The sequence below is a fragment of the Ranitomeya imitator genome, chromosome 1, assembly GCF_032444005.1.
Source record: "Ranitomeya imitator isolate aRanImi1 chromosome 1, aRanImi1.pri, whole genome shotgun sequence".
NCBI classification, from domain to species: domain Eukaryota; kingdom Metazoa; phylum Chordata; class Amphibia; order Anura; family Dendrobatidae; genus Ranitomeya; species Ranitomeya imitator.
Window position 1 is genome coordinate 29,991,194 of NC_091282.1, and position 17,270 is coordinate 30,008,463.

Below are 17,270 nucleotides of genomic sequence, written 5' to 3' on the forward strand. Positions count from 1 at the left end.
AAAGGAAAAGGCAGCCCCCCACATATAATGACTGTGAGTTAAGATGAAAAGACAAACGTAGAGATGAAATAGATTCAGCAAAGTGAGGCCCGACTTTCTTAACAGAGCGAGGATAGAAAAGGTAACTTTGCGGTCTACACAAAGCCCTAAAGAAAACCACGCAAAGGGGGCAAAAAGACCCTCCGTACTGAACTAACGGCACGGAGGTACACCCTTTGCGTCCCAGAGCTTCCAGCAACAAATTAGACAAGCTGGACAGAAAAGTTAGCAAACAAATAGCAAAGAAGAACTTAGCTATGCAGAGCAGCAGGCCACAGGAATGATCCAGGGAAAAGCAAGTCCAACACTGGAACATTGACAGGAAGCCAGGATCAAAGCATTAGGTGGAGTTAAGTAGAGAAGCACCTAACGACCTCACCAGATCACCTGAGGGAGGAAACTCAGAAGCCGCAGTACCACTTCCCTCCACCAACAGAAGCTCACAGAGAGAATCAGCCGAAGTACCACTTGTGACCACAGGAGGGAGCTCTGCCACAGAATTCACAACAGTACCCCCCCCTTGAGGAGGGGTCACCGAACCCTCACCAGAGCCCCCAGGCCGACCAGGATGAGCCACATGAAAGGCACGAACAAGATCGGGAGCATGGACATCAGAGGCAAAAACCCAGGAATTATCTTCCTGAGCATAACCCTTCCATTTAACCAGATACTGGAGTTTCCGTCTAGAAACACGAGAATCCAAAATCTTCTCCACAATATACTCCAATTCCCCCTCCACCAAAACCGGGGCAGGAGGATCAACAGATGGAACCATAGGTGCCACGTATCTCCGCAACAATGACCTATGGAATACGTTATGTATGGAAAAAGAATCTGGAAGGGTCAGACGAAAAGACACAGGATTAAGAACCTCAGAAATCCTATACGGACCAATGAAACGAGTTTTAAACTTAGGAGAGGAAACCTTCATAGGAATATGATGAGAAGATAACCAAACCAGATCCCCAACACGAAGTCGGGGACCAACACGGCGTCTGCGATTAGCGAAACGTTGAGCCTTCTCCTGGGACAAGGTCAAATTGTCCACTACATGAGTCCAAATCTGCTGCAACCTGTCCACCACAGTATCCACACCAGGACAGTCCGAAGACTCAACCTGTCCTGAAGAGAAACGAGGATGGAACCCAGAATTGCAGAAAAATGTCGAAACCAAGGTAGCCGAGCTGGCCCGATTATTAAGGGCGAACTCAGCCAATGGCAAAAAGGACACCCAGTCATCCTGATCGGCAGAAACAAAGCATCTCAGATATGTTTCCAAGGTCTGATTGGTTCGTTCGGTCTGGCCATTAGTCTGAGGATGGAAAGCCGAGGAAAAAGACAAGTCAATGCCCATCCTACCACAAAAGGCTCGCCAAAACCTTGAAACAAACTGGGAACCTCTGTCAGAAACGATATTCTCTGGAATGCCATGTAAACGAACCAGATGCTGGAAAAACAATGGCACCAAATCAGAGGAGGAAGGCAATTTAGACAAGGGTACCAGATGGACCATCTTAGAAAAGCGATCACAGACCACCCAAATGACTGACATCTTTTGAGAAACGGGAAGATCAGAAATAAAATCCATAGAGATATGTGTCCAAGGCCTCTTCGGGACCGGCAAGGGCAAAAGCAACCCACTGGCACGAGAACAGCAGGGCTTAGCCCGAGCACAAATCCCACAGCACTGCACAAAAGCACGCACATCCCGCGACAGAGACAGCCACCAAATGGATCTAGCCACTAACTCTCTGGTACCAAAGATTCCAGGATGACCAGCCAACACCGAACAATGAACCTCAGAGATAACTTTATTCGTCCACCTATCAGGGACAAACAGTCTCTCCGCTGGACAACGATCAGGTTTATTAGCCTGAAATTTTTGCAGCACCCGCCGCAAATCAGGGGAGATGGCAGACACAATTACTCCCTCCTTGAGGATACCCGCCGGCTCAGACAAACCCGGAGAGTCGGGCACAAAACTCCTAGACAGAGCATCCGCCTTCACATTTTTAGAGCCCGGAAGGTACGAAATCACAAAGTCAAAACGGGCAAAAAACAGCGACCAACGAGCCTGTCTAGGATTCAACCGCTTAGCAGACTCGAGATAAGTCAAGTTCTTATGATCAGTCAATACCACCACGCGATGCTTAGCTCCTTCAAGCCAATGACGCCACTCCTCGAATGCCCACTTCATGGCCAGCAACTCTCGGTTGCCCACATCATAATTTCGCTCAGCAGGCGAAAACTTCCTGGAAAAAAAAGCGCATGGTTTCATCACTGAGCAATCAGAACCTCTCTGCGACAAAACAGCCCCTGCTCCAATCTCAGAAGCATCAACCTCGACCTGGAACGGAAGAGAAACATCTGGTTGACACAACACAGGGGCAGAAGAAAAACGACGCTTCAACTCTTGAAAAGCTTCCACAGCAGCAGAAGACCAATTGACCAAATCAGCACCCTTCTTGGTCAAATCGGTCAATGGTTTGGCAATACTAGAAAAATTGCAGATGAAGCGACGATAAAAATTAGCAAAGCCCAGGAACTTTTGCAGACTTTTCAGAGATGTCGGCTGAGTCCAATCATGGATGGCTTGGACCTTAACAGGATCCATCTCGATAGTAGAAGGGGAAAAGATGAACCCCAAAAATGAAACCTTCTGCACACCAAAGAGACACTTTGATCCCTTCACAAACAAAGAATTAGCACGCAGGACCTGAAAAACTGTTCTGACCTGCTTCACATGAGACTCCCAATCATCCGAGAAGATCAAAATGTCATCCAAGTACACAATCAGGAATTTATCCAGGTACTCTCGGAAGATGTCATGCATAAAGGACTGAAACACTGATGGAGCATTGGCAAGTCCGAATGGCATCACTAGATACTCAAAATGACCCTCGGGCGTATTAAATGCAGTTTTCCATTCATCTCCTCGCCTGATTCGCACCAGATTATACGCACCACGAAGATCTATCTTGGTGAACCAACTAGCCCCCTTAATCCGAGCAAACAAATCAGATAACAATGGCAAGGGGTACTGAAATTTAACTGTGATCTTATTTAGAAGTCGGTAATCTATACAAGGTCTCAGCGAACCATCCTTCTTGGCTACAAAAAAGAACCCTGCTCCTAATGGTGACAATGACGGGCGAATATGCCCCTTCTCCAGGGATTCCTTCACATAACTGCGCATAGCGGCGTGCTCAGGCACGGATAAATTAAACAGTCAACCTTTTGGAAATTTACTACCAGGAATCAAATTGATAGCACAATCACAATCCCTATGCGGAGGTAGGGCATCGGACTTGGGCTCATCAAATACATCCCGGTAATCAGACAAGAACTCTGGAACCTCAGATGGGGTGGATGACGAAATTGACAGAAATGGAACATCACCATGTACCCCCTGACAACCCCAGCTGGACACAGACATGGATTTCCAATCTAATACTGGATTATGGGCTTGTAGCCATGGCAACCCCAACACGACCACATCATGCAGGTTATGCAACACCAGAAAGCGAATAACCTCCTGATGTGCAGGAGCCATGCACATGGTCAGCTGGGTCCAGTATTGAGGCTTATTCTTGGCCAAAGGCGTGGCATCAATTCCTCTCAATGGAATAGGACACTGCAAGGGCTCTAAGAGAAACCCACAACGCTTAGCATACTCCAAGTCCATCAAATTCAGGGCAGCGCCTGAATCCACAAATGCCATGACAGAATACGATGACAAAGAACAGATCAAGGTAACGGACAGAAGAAATTTTGACTGTACCGTACCAATGGTGGCAGACCTAGCGAACCGCTTATTGCGCTTAGGACAATCAGAGATAGCATGAGTGGAATCACCACAGTAGAAACACAGCCCATTCAGACGTCTGTGTTCTTGCCGTTCAACTCTGGTCAAAGTCCTATCGCACTGCATAGGCTCAGGTTTAAGCTCAGGTAATACCGCCAAATGGTGCACAGATTTACGCTCACGCAAGCGTCGACCGATCTGAATGGCCAAAGACATAGACTCATTCAAACCAGCAGGCATAGGAAATCCCACCATGACATCCTTAAGGGCTTCAGAGAGACCCTTTCTGAACATAGCTGCCAGCGCAGATTCATTCCATTGAGTGAGCACGGACCACTTTCTAAATTTCTGACAATATACCTCTATCTCATCCTGACCCTGACAAAGAGCCAGCAAATTTTTCTCTGCCTGATCCACTGAATTAGGTTCATCGTACAGCAATCCGAGCGCCAGGAAAAACGCATCGATATTACTCAATGCAGGATCTCCCGGCGCAAGAGAAAATGCCCAGTCCTGAGGGTCGCCGCGCAAAAAAGAAATAACAATCAAAACCTGTTGAACTGGATCACCAGAGGAGCGAGGTTTCAAGGCCAGAAATAATTTACAATTATTTTTGAAACTCAGAAACTTAGTTCTATCTCCAAAAAACAAATCAGGAATAGGAATTCTTGGTTCTAACATATATTTCTGATCAATAGTGTCTTGAATCTTTTGTACTCTTGCCGAGAGCTGATCCACAAATGAAGACAGACTTCTAATGTCCATCGCTACACCTGTGTACTGAACCACCCAAATGTCTAGGGGAAAAAAAAGGCAAAACACAGTGCAAAGAAAAAAAAATGGTCTCAGAACTTCTCCTTTCCCTCTATTGAGAATCATTAGTACTTTTGGCTTCCTGTACTGTTATGAAAGGCAATTCAGTACCACAATGGACATAGCGGTCAGAGCACATACAGTGATCTGACAATAACCCAAAATCATAGAACGAGCTCTGAGACGTGGGAACTCTGCAGACCGCAATCCCTAATCCTCTCCAAACAACACTAGAGGCAGCCGTGGATTGCGCCTAACTCTGCCTAGGCAACTCTGCACAGCCTGAGAAACTAACTAGCCTGAAGATAGAAAATAAGCCTACCTTGCCTCAGAGAAATACCCCAAAGGAAAAGGCAGCCCCCCACATATAATGACTGTGAGTTAAGATGAAAAGACAAACGTAGAGATGAAATAGATTCAGCAAAGTGAGGCCCGACTTTCTTAACAGAGCGAGGATAGAAAAGGTAACTTTGCGGTCTACACAAAACCCTAAAGAAAACCACGCAAAGGGGGCAAAAAGACCCTCCGTACCGAACTAACGGCACGGAGGTACACCCTTTGCGTCCCAGAGCTTCCAGCAACAAATTAGACATGCTGGACAGAAAAAATAGCAAACAAATAGCAAAGAAGAACTTAGCTATGCAGAGCAGCAGGCCACAGGAATGATCCAGGGAAAAGCAAGTCCAACACTGGAACATTGACAGGAAGCCAGGATCAAAGCATTAGGTGGAGTTAAGTAGAGAAGCACCTAACGACCTCACCAGATCACCTGAGGGAGGAAACTCAGAAGCCGCAGTACCACTTCCCTCCACCAACAGAAGCTCACAGAGAGAATCAGCCGAAGTACCACTTGTGACCACAGGAGGGAGCTCTGCCACAGAATTCACAACAGAGGAGGCCATATTGGAGCACACACTTCCCTCCTGTATTGTCTGTATAGAGGAGGCCATATTGGAGCACACACTTCCCGTATTGTCTGTATAGAGGAGGCCATATTGGAGCACACACTACCCGTATTGTCTGTATAGAGGTGGCCATATTGGAGCACACACTTCCCGTATTGTCTGTATAGAGGTAGCCATATTGGAGCACACACTTCCCTCCTGTATTGTCTGTATAGAGGTGGCCATATTGGAGCACACACTTCCTGTATTGTCTGTATAGAGGAGGCCATATTGGAGCACACACTTCCCTCCTGTATTGTCTGTATAGCGGAGGCCATATTGGAGCACACACTTCCCTCCTGTATTGTCTGTATAGAGGAGGCCATATTGGAGCACACACTTCTCTCCTGCATTGTCTGTATAGAGGAGGCCATATTGGAGCACACACTTCCTTATTATTAGATAAGGTTTTCCCAAAATAACGGTATCATCTACTTAGTATTGAGCAGCTCTCAATTATTACATAACCGCATTTAACCTTTTTTATTAGTCAAATAATAGAGAAGTGGGTCAGAGAGTATTAAAAAAATATTAATTTTTATTTATCCAAAAATTATTAAAATCAGATCAGAGTAACACAAAAGACAGGACTATTTGGGAATAGGATATTATGTCTATTAAGGTGAGATGTTATATGCACTGCGATTATAATTAGTATAAATTATGCACTCTGTAACTTAATAATAAGGGGGTATCATAGCCACACATACAAATCAAATGGTCCCATCAGGGGTCCTAATATGACTAGGAAGCAGCATAATAACCTAAATAAAGTGCATGGCTTTATAGGAGTGTCTCCGTAATGAGATCAGACACAGGGGCAGTATCAAAGTGTGTCCCTCATAGCTTGGCAAAAAATGCAATCGTGCAAATAGTGCAAGTAAATGGTAAGTGCATATAACTAAATACTGTATAACTCACATGTAGTAAGAGCTGTAATCCCCGACCTGCCGCCTCAACGCGCGTTTCGCAGGTCTTCACCAGGAGGCGTGGCTTACGATTGCGTGTGTACCGGTATATATATTGTGTTGGACCAATAAGGAAGATATGTGCTGCTGATGGCTGACTTAGCGGCGCATGCGCAGACGACACCGCACCATACACAGGCACTTCCGCCCACGTTCAATGGAACACAAGCCATCCACTGCTGCTAAGCAGCGGGGATAGCAGCGTGCATATTAGGAGAGCACATCGGGAAGGCCGGGTGCAGGTAGTCCGGACATGCGCATTGACTGCGTTGGGGAATATGTTCCGAATATATGTTAAATGGAATATATGGGGGCTTTAACTTTTAAATGAGATCATTATACCAACCAAAGTAAAAGACTATGTGTATTAAATAATAAAATAATTAGTGTAACTACAAGTGGACTATAATATATAAAGAAGAGGATTGATCAAAAATATTATATAAGATATGATCAATCATGTGATATAAGGACCAAAGAATTTTTTATGTGATAAAAGGGTGCATAATGATATGTATAGTGAATTTGTATAGACAGTATCACATTTGAGAATATATATATATATATAATAACAATTACATATATGCATAATGAAAATTACATAAAAAGTGAAGATAAGTAAAAAATTTGAGAATATATATATAAATATATATAAATATTTATATATATATATAAATAACAATTACACATGTATATACGCATAATGAAAATTACATAACAAATGAAGATAAGTAAAAAAATAAAAATAAAAAAATATGACAAAAATTAATACAATGGAATAAATAATATAGAAAATATTATAAATAAAAAATGATATATATATAAAAAAAAATCTAAATTATTACCAAAAAAGCCCAGACTAGGTAGATCAATGTTGTATAAATATTACATAATTTTATAGAGTCCATACAGTCCACCAATGATGACAATAATGATGAGTCCCAACTTATTAGAGATTATATCCATTAGATTTTTGACAGTAACATCCTCCAGAATTTCTTGAAGGAAGCTCTTCCCGATCCACAATCAGAACATCAAGCAGACAATACCGAAGATAACAGATGGATAATTATATATTTAAATCTAAAAAGATAAACAATTAAGATCAAATATTTAAGTTTTAAAACTATACAAAACACAACACGGGAAAAAAAGCACAAAAAGGCAAAACATAACAAAAAGGCCCATATGATTATTGGAACTAACATAAGACCCATAGTAACTCAAAGAAAAGACCCAAAGCCATGACTCTCATTAAGTCCTTATGAAGTCAACGTATTAAGCCTGAAAATCCAAAGGCTTTCTACTTGGGACAAAGCTTTAAATAGATTCCCACCCCTGATGCCCAAAATTTCCTGGTCTATAGCCCAGATTTCAAGCCCTGTAGCGTCCCAATTGTGAAACGCCCTAGTAACGAGGCAGGGTTTTGAGTTGTTCATCTTGTTTGGCATCTTTCGATTTTTCAATGTCTCGTACGTGTTCTCTTTATTCTTATACGGAGTTCTCTTGTAGTCATGCCGATATATATTTTATGACACGGGCATCAAGCAAGATAAATCACTCCCTGTGATATGCAGGTGAGATATTTTCTTATCTGATACTTTTAAGTCTTATCAGAGTTAAAAAATTATTTGCTTTTAATAATATTAGCACATCCTTTACATCTTTTGCATGGAAAAAATCTGTGTATTTCTCCAAAGACATTTTTTGGGAAGGTTTTTGTAGAGGGGTAATGACTCCTAACCAACAGGTCAGCTAGATTTTTTGATCTTTTGGCAGTAATGAGATAAGATATATCTTATCTCTGTCTATCTATTTCCTGTTGAATAACTGATAGCCCAATTGTGACACTAGTCCAGGGCAGTAACAGGAGATTTAGGGACAGCCGACGGTGAGCGGGGGCGCTAATCTCGATTGTATATTAGGGTGCCAACCTCCGCTGTTAGGTAGTGTTATACAGGGTTTATGATAGGGCTACATCTAGAGAGCACGGTTCTCTGTTGTGTTTGATTGTGGTTGTTTTTCATGATTTTAAAACATTGATTAAAGTTATGTTTTATCTGCAATATCAAAAAGGATTTTAGGTCATTTGTTTATACTCTTGATTCCTCTTGGCCTATAAGTATTATTGATTTTTTTTTTATCTTTTCAATACCTGGAACATTTGATCACTGGAAAATATCTCGCTCCCAGAAACTCAAAAATAAATTAGCGTATGAGGGGGCACAAGCCTCCCCCATCGCTGTACCCTGCAGTTGAAAGAACACTTGATCTTTAAAAGTAAAACAGTTATAGGTAAGGCTAAACTCCAGGAGGGTGAGAAGAAGCTGCAGGTTATTGTCTAAGTTGCTCTTCTGTAGAAACCATGATAATACTGCTATACCCTGAGTATGTTTAATTGACGTGTAGAGTGCTTCTACATCTGCAGTAAGAAGGATCATAATTTCAACAAAATGAAGCTGATCTAGTCTTTTAATGCTGCAGTTGTATCTAGGGTGAAAGAGGGCAATGTAGTTACAACTGGTTTTAAATATTAATCAATTATTCAACATATGATTTCAGTAAGGCCTTCATTGCCTGATACGTTATTTTCCTATATCATTGGATATCGGAGAGTAACTTAAAGGATTGTTTTTCATATAGTTTGTTTGGCCAAATAACTAAGTTACCTTTTTTGACTGCTCTCTTAAAGGTAACATCTTTCCACTTTTGTAATTCTTGAATAATTTTCCCTTCTTTAAGGAATTGTCTGTATAGAGGAAGCCGTATAGAGCACACAAATCCTGGCTGTATTGTCTGTATAGAGGAGGCCATATTGGAACACACACTTCCCACCTGTATTGTCTGTATAGAGGAGGCCATATTGGAGCACACACTTCCCACCTGTATTGTCTGTATAGAGGAGGTCATATTGGAGCACACACTTCCCTCCTGTATTATCTGTATAGAGGAGGCCATATTGGAGCACACCCTTCCCTCCTGCATTGTCTGTATAGAGGAGGCCATATTGGAGCACACAGTTCCCTCCTGTATTGTCTGTATAGAGGGGGTCATATTGGAGCACACACTTCCCTCCTGTATTATCTGTATAGAGGAGGCCATATTGGAGCACACCCTTCCCTCCTGCATTGTCTGTATAGAGGAGGCCATATTGGAGCACACATTTCCCTCCTGTATTGTCTGTATAGAGGAGGCCATATTGGAGCACACACTTCCCTCCTGTATTGTCTATGTAGAGGAGGCCATATTGGAGCACACCCTTCCCTCCTGTATTGTCTGTATAGAGGCGGCCATATTGGAGCACACACTTCCCATCTGTATTGTCTGTATAGAGGAGGCCATATTGGAGCACACACTTCTCTCCTGTATTGTCTGTATAGAGGAGGCCATTGTTATGACCTGGTGGTTAGGAGCACCAGGAATGACCTGATGGTTAAACTCACAGGACAAGCTCTGGGAAGTGGGAACTTTGCTGACCGCAATCCCTAATCCTATCACACACACTAGAAATAGCCGTGGAGCGTACCTAACAGGCCTAGACGCCTCAGCACAGCCTAAGAATTAGCTAGCCCTAGAGATAGAAAATAAAGCCTACCTTGCCTCAGAGAAATTTCCCCAAAGAAAAAGGCAGCCCCCCACAAATATTAACTGTGAGTTAAGATGAAAGTCACAAACACAGAAATGAAACAGGTTTAGCAAAGGGAGGCCAGACTAACTAAATAGACAGAGGATAGGAAAGTTATCTTTGCGGTCAGCACAAAAACTACAAAAGACCACGCAGAGTGTGCAAAAAGACCCCCGCACCGACTCACGGCGCCACCCTGCATCCCAGAGCTTCCAGCTAGCAAGACAAAATCATGAAAGCAAGATGGACTAGAAAACCATGAACAGAAAATAACAAACGGGGACTTAGCTTCTTGCAGGAAGAGACAGGTCTCCAGAAAGATCCAAGAGCGAACTGAACCAGCACAGGAACATTGACAGCTGGCAAGGAGTAACGATCTGAGTGGAGTTAAATAGAGCAGCCAACCAAAGGATAAACCACGTCACCTGTGTAAGGAACCTCAGAAGCAGCAGCTTCACTCACAGCCACCAGAGGGAGTCCATGGACAGAACTCGCCGAAGTACCATTCACGACCACAGGAGGGAGTTCAACAACAGAATTCACAACAGTACCCCCCCCTTGAGGAGGGGTCACCGAACCCTCACCAGAGCCCCCAGGCCGATCAGGATGAGCCAAATTAAAGGCACGAACTAGATCAGCAGCATGAACATCAGAGGCAAAAACCCAGGAATTATCTTCCTGACCATAACCCTTCCACTTGACCAGGTACTGGAGTTTCCGTCTCGAAACACGAGAATCCAAAATCTTCTCCACCACATACTCCAACTCCCCCTCGACCAACACCGGGGCAGGAGTATCAACGGAGGGAACCATATGCGCCACGTATCTCCGCAACAACGACCTATGGAACACGTTATGGATGGCAAAAGAAGCTGGAAGGTCCAAACGAAATGACACAGGATTAAGAACTTCAGAAATCTTATATGGCCCAATGAAACGAGGCTTAAACTTAGGAGAGGAAACCTTCATAGGAACATGACGAGATGACAAACAAACCAAATCTCCAACACGAAGTCGGGGACCAACACAGCGCCGGCGGTTAGCGAAACGTTGAGCCTTCTCCTGGGACAATGTCAAATTGTCCACCACATGAGTCCAAATCTGCTGCAACCTGTCCACCACCGTATCCTCACCAGGACAGTCCGAGGCTCAACCTGCCCTGAAGAGAAACGAGGATGGAAACTAGAATTACAGAAAAAAGGAGAAACTAAAGTAGCCGAGCTGGCCCGATTATTAAGGGCGAACTCAGCCAAAGGCAAGAAGGACACCCAATCATCCTGATCAGCAGAAACAAAGCATCTCAGATATGTTTCCAAAGTCTGATTAGTTCGTTCGGTTTGGCCATTAGTCTGAGGATGGAAAGCCGAAGAAAAAGACAAATCAATGCCCATCTTAGCACAAAAAGACCTCCAAAACCTCGAAACAAACTGGGAACCTCTGTCCGAGACGATGTTCTCTGGAATGCCATGCAAACGAACCACATGCTGGAAAAACAATGGCACCAAATCAGAGGAGGAAGACAATTTAGACAAGGGTACCAAATGGACCATCTTAGAGAAGCGATCACAAACCACCCAAATGACCGACATCCTTTGAGAAACAGGGAGATCAGAAATAATATCCATGGAAATATGCGTCCAGGGCCTCTTCGGGACCGGCAAGGGCAAAAGCAACCCACTGGCACGAGAACAGCAGGGCTTAATCCGAGCACAAGTCCCACAGGACTGCACAAAAGAACGCACATCCCATGACAAAGAAGGCCACCAAAAGGATCTAGCCACCAAATCTCTGGTACCAAAGATTCCAGGATGACCAGCCAACACCGAACAATGAACCTCAGAGATAACTCTACTAGTCCATCTATCAGGGACAAACAGTCTCTCCGCTGGACAACGGTCAGGTCTATCAGCCTGAAACTTCTGCAGCACGCGCCGCAAATCAGGGGAAATGGCAGACAAAATTACCCCCTCTTTAAGAATACCCGCCGGCTCCGGAACACCCGGAGAGTCAGGCACAAAACTCCTTGACAGGGCGTCAGCCTTCACATTCTTAGATCCCGGAAGGTATGAAACCACAAAATCAAAACGGGAGAAAAAGAGCGACCATCGAGTCTGTCTAGGATTCAACCGTTTGGCAAACTCGAGATAAGTCAAATTCTTGTGACCGTCAAGACCACCACGCGATGTTTAGCTCCTTCAAGCCAATGTCGCCACTCCTCGAATGCCCACTTCATGGCCAACAACTCTCGATTCCCAACATCATAATTGCGCTCAGCAGGCGAGAATTTTCTAGAAAAGAAGGCACATGGTTTCATCACCGAGCCATCAGAACTTCTTTGCGACAAAACAGCCCCTGCTCCAATCTCAGAAGCATCAACCTCGACCTGAAACGGGAGCGAAACATCTGGCTGGCACAACACAGGGGCAGAGGAAAAACAAACGCTTCAACTCCTGAAAAGCCTCTACAGCCGCAGAGGACCAATTGACCACATCAGTACCCTTCTTGGTCAAATCAGTCAACGGTTTAGCAATACTAGAAAAATTAGCGATGAAGCGACGGTAAAAATTTGCAAAGCCCAGGAACTTCTGCAGGCTCTTCACAGATGTCGGCTGAGTCCAATCATAAATGGCCTGAACTTTAACAGGGTCCATCTCGATAGTAGAAGGGGAAAAAATGAAACCCAAAAATGAAACCTTCTGAACACCAAAGAGACACTTTGACCCCTTCACAAACAAGGAATTCGCACGAAGGACCTGGAACACCATTCTGACCTGCTTCACATGAGACTCCCAATCATCCGAAAAGACCAAAATGTCATCCAAATATACAATCATGAATCTATCCAGGTACTCTCGAAAGATGTCATGCATAAAGGACTGAAACACAGATGGAGCATTAGAAAGCCCGAATGACATAACCAGGTACTCAAAATGGCCCTCAGGCGTATTAAATGCTGTTTTCCATTCATCGCCCTGTTTAATTCGCACAAGATTATACGCCCCTCGAAGATCTATCTTGGTGAACCAACTAGCCCCCTTAATCCGAGCAAACAAATCAGTCAGCAGCGGCAAAGGATACTGAAATTTGACTGTGATCTTATTAAGAAGGCGGTAATCAATACAAGGTCTCAAAGAGCCATCCTTCTTGGCCACAAAAAAGAACCCTGCTCCCAATGGTGAAGACGACGGGCGAATATGACCCTTCTCCAAGGACTGCTTTATATAACTCCGCATAGCGGCGTGTTCTGGCACCAATAAATTGAACAGTCGGCCCTTAGGAAACTTACTACCAGGAATCAAATCAATAGCACAATCACAAACCCTATGAGGAGGTAGGGCACCGGATTTGGGCTCATCAAATACATCCCGGTAATCCGACAAAAACTCAGGGACTTCAGAAGGAGTGGAAGACGAAATTAACAGCAATGGAACATCACAATGTACCCCCTGACAACCCCAGCTGGACACAGACATTGATTTCCAATCCAATACTGGGTTGTGGACCTGTAGCCATGGTAACCCCAAAACGACCACATCATGCAGATTATGCAACACCAAAAAGCGAATATCCTCCTGATGTGCAGGAGCCATGCACATGGTCAAATGAGTCCAGTACTGAGGCTTATTCTTGGCCAAAGGCGTAGCATCAATTCCTCTCAATGGAATAGGATACTGCAAGGGCTCCAAGAGAAAACCACAGCGCCTGGCAAACTCCAAGTCCATCAAGTTGAGGGCAGCGCCTGAATCCACAAATGCCATAACAGAATAGGACGACAGAGAGCAAATCAGAGTAACGGACAAAAGAAATTTAGACTGTACCGTACCAATGGTGGCAGACCTAGCGAACCGCTTAGTGCGTTTAGTACAATCGGAGATAGCATGAGTGGATTCACCACAGTAAAAACACAGCCCATTCCGACATCTGTGTTCTTGCCGTTCAGCTCTGGTCAAAGTCCTATCACACTGCATAGGCTCAGGCCTATGCTCAGAGAATACCGCCAGATGGTGCACAGCTTTGCGCTCACGCAAGTGCCGATCGATCTGAATGGCCAAGGACATAGACTCATTCAGACCAGCAGGCGTGGGAAATCCCACCATGACATCCTTAAGGCCTCTCTCCTATGTATAGCACTCATGCTCTATTCACATTGCTTAACAGCACAGATCCATTCAGTCCCACCATCCAACACAAGAGACGCTCTCACAAATCACTTAACCATCTGCTCTCTCTTTCGATCCTCCTTCTCCTAGTCGCTGGAGACATATCTCCAAACCCCGGCCCCCCATGTTATAGCCAGTCAAACCTCCCAGTTGCTACACCCAGAAACCCCTCTAACCTTATTAATATTCCCTGCATGACTTCTGTCTCTTTGAATTGTGCCCTTTGGAATTCTCGCTCTGTGTGTAATAAACTCTCCTTCATTCATGACTTCTTCCTTTCTAATTCTCTTAATCTCCTGGCTCTTACTGAAACCTGGATCCAGCAGTCAGACACCACCGCTGCTGCTGCTCTTTCATATGGTGGACTACACTTTTCTCATACCCCAAGATCAGACAACAGAGCAGGTGGAGGCGTTGGTCTGCTCCTTTCACCCAAATGTACCTTCCAAGTTATTCCCCAAGTACCCTCACTTGTCTTCCCTTCCTTTGAGGTCCATGTGGTCAGACTCTACGTCCCCTTCTCCATGCGAGTGGCGGTGGTGTATCGTCCTCCCGGCCCCTCTCATCAGTTCCTTAATCACTTTGCCACCTGGCTTCCACACTTTCTCTCCTGTGACACCCCCACGCTTATCATGGGTGATTTCAACATCCCCATTGCCTCTCCCCTCTCCCCATCTGCTTCTCACCTTTTATCGCTATCCTCCTCTTTCGGCCTCTCGCAGCATACTAACTCTCCAACACATGAAGATGGAAACTGTTGTGAATTCTGTGGCTGAATTCACTCCTGTGGTCACAAGTGGTACTGCAGCTTCTGAGCGTCCTCCCTCAGGTGTTCTGGTGAGCTCGTTAACTGCTTCATTACTTAACTCCGCCTGATGCTGCTATCCTTGCTCCTTGTCAATGTTTCAGTGTTGGATCTGAGCTTCTCCTGATTGTTCCTGTGACCTGCTGCTCTGTATAGCTAAGTGCTTTTTGCTTTTTTGTTGCTTTTTTTCTGTCCAGCTTGTCTTTTGTTTTGCTGGAAGCTCTGAGACGCAAAGGGTGTACCGCCGTGCCGTTAGTTCGGCACGGTGGGTTTTTTTTGCCCCCTTTGCGTGGTTTTGCTTTAGGGTTTTTTGTAGACTGCAAAGTTCGCTTTACTGTCCTCGCTCTGTCCTAGAATATCGGGCCCCACTTTGCTGAATCTATTTCATCCCTACGTTTTGTCTTTTCATCTTACTCACAGTCATTATATGTGGGGGGCTGCCTTTTCCTTTGGGGAATTTCTCTGGGGCAAGTCAGGCCTATTTTTCTATCTTCAGGCTAGCTAGTTTCTTAGGCTGTGCCGAGTTGCCTAGGTAGTTGTTAGGCGCAATCCACAGCTGCTTTTAGTTGTGTTTAGGATAGGATCAGGTGTGCAGTCTACAGAGTTTCCACGTCTCAGAGCTCGTTCTTGTATTTTTGGGTATTTGTCAGATCACTGTGTGCGCTCTGATCGCTAAGCACACTGTGTTTCTGGATTGCCTTCATAACACCTGTCATTAGCAAACATAACAGTACAAGGAGCCTAACTAATGATTCTCAATAGAGGGAAAGAAAAAGTTCTGACATCATTTTTTTTTTTTTTTCTCAGCTCTGTGTTCACTTTTTTTTTCCCCCTAGACATTTGGGTGATTCTGGACACAGGTGTGGACATGGATATTCAGGGTCTGTGCTCTTCAATGGATAATCTCGTTATAAATGTACAAAAAATTCAAGATACTATTGATCAGAAATCTATGTTAGAACCAAGAATTCCTATTCCTGATTTGTTTTTTGGAGACAGAACTAAGTTTCTAAGTTTCAAAAATAATTGTAAGCTATTTCTGGCCTTGAAACCTCATTCTTCTGGTAATCCTATTCAACAGGTTTTGATTATTATTTCTTTTTTGCGCGGCGACCCTAAAGACTGGGCATTTTCTCTTGCGCCAGGAGACCCTGCATTGAGTAGTGTCGATGCGTTTTTCCTGGCGCTCGGATTGCTGTACGATGAGCCTAATTCAGTGGATCAGGCTGAGAAAAATTTGCTGGCTTTGTGCCAGGGTCAGGATGATATAGAAGTATATTGTCAGAAATTTAGGAAATGGTCAGTACTCACTCAGTGGAATGAATCTGCGCTGGCAGCTTTGTTCAGAAAGGGTCTGTCTGAGGCTCTTAAGGATGTCATGGTGGGATTTCCTATGCCTGCTGGTTTGAATGAGTCTTTGTCTTTGGCCATTCAGATCGGTCGACGCTTGCGCGAGCGTAAATCTGTGCACCATTTGGCGGTACTGCCTGAGGTTAAACCTGAGCCTATGCAGTGCGATAGGACTATGACTAGAGTTGAACGGCAGGAATACAGAAGTCTGAATGGTCTGTGTTTCTACTGTGGTGATTCCACTCATGCTATTTCTGATTGTCCTAAGCGCACTAAGCGGTCCGCTAGGTCTGCCGTCATTGGTACTGTACAGTCCAAATTCCTTCTGTCCATTACCTTGATATGCTCTTTGTCGTCGTTTTCTGTCATGGCGTTTGTGGATTCGGGCGCTGCCCTGAATCTGATGGATTTGGATTATGCTAAACGTTGTGGGTTTTTCTTGGAGCCTTTGCGGTGTCCTATTCCATTGAGAGGAATTGATGCTACACCTTTGGCCAAGAATAAACCTCAGTACTGGGCCCAGCTGACCATGTGCATGGCTCCTGCACATCAGGAAGTTATTCGCTTTCTGGTGCTACATAATCTGCATGATGTGGTCGTGTTGGGGTTGCCATGGCTACAAACCCATAATCCAGTATTGGATTGGAATTCCATGTCGGTGTCCAGCTGGGGTTGTCAGGGGGTACATGGTGATGTTCCATTTTTGTCGATTTCGTCATCCACCCCTTCTGAGGTCCCAGAGTTCTTGTCTGATTATCAGG

General features: G+C 44.5%; 1 protein-coding gene across 3 annotated transcripts in view; it reads left to right on the plus strand.

Moving 5' to 3' along the window:
* Nucleotides 1-8,018: 8,018 nt before the first annotated feature.
* Nucleotides 8,019-17,270, plus strand: part of FYB1 (FYN binding protein 1) — a 213,317-nt gene continuing 204,065 nt past the window's right edge. For 2 of the 3 annotated variants that reach the window (XM_069745919.1, XM_069745923.1), the window contains exon 1: nucleotides 8,034-8,146. In XM_069745919.1, the coding sequence (XP_069602020.1) occupies nucleotides 8,141-8,146 (6 nt within the window). In that variant the 5' untranslated portion in view covers nucleotides 8,034-8,140. Of the gene's footprint in view, nucleotides 8,147-17,270 lie in introns of all 3 variants that reach the window. The other variant, XM_069745921.1, reaches the window with a different exon arrangement.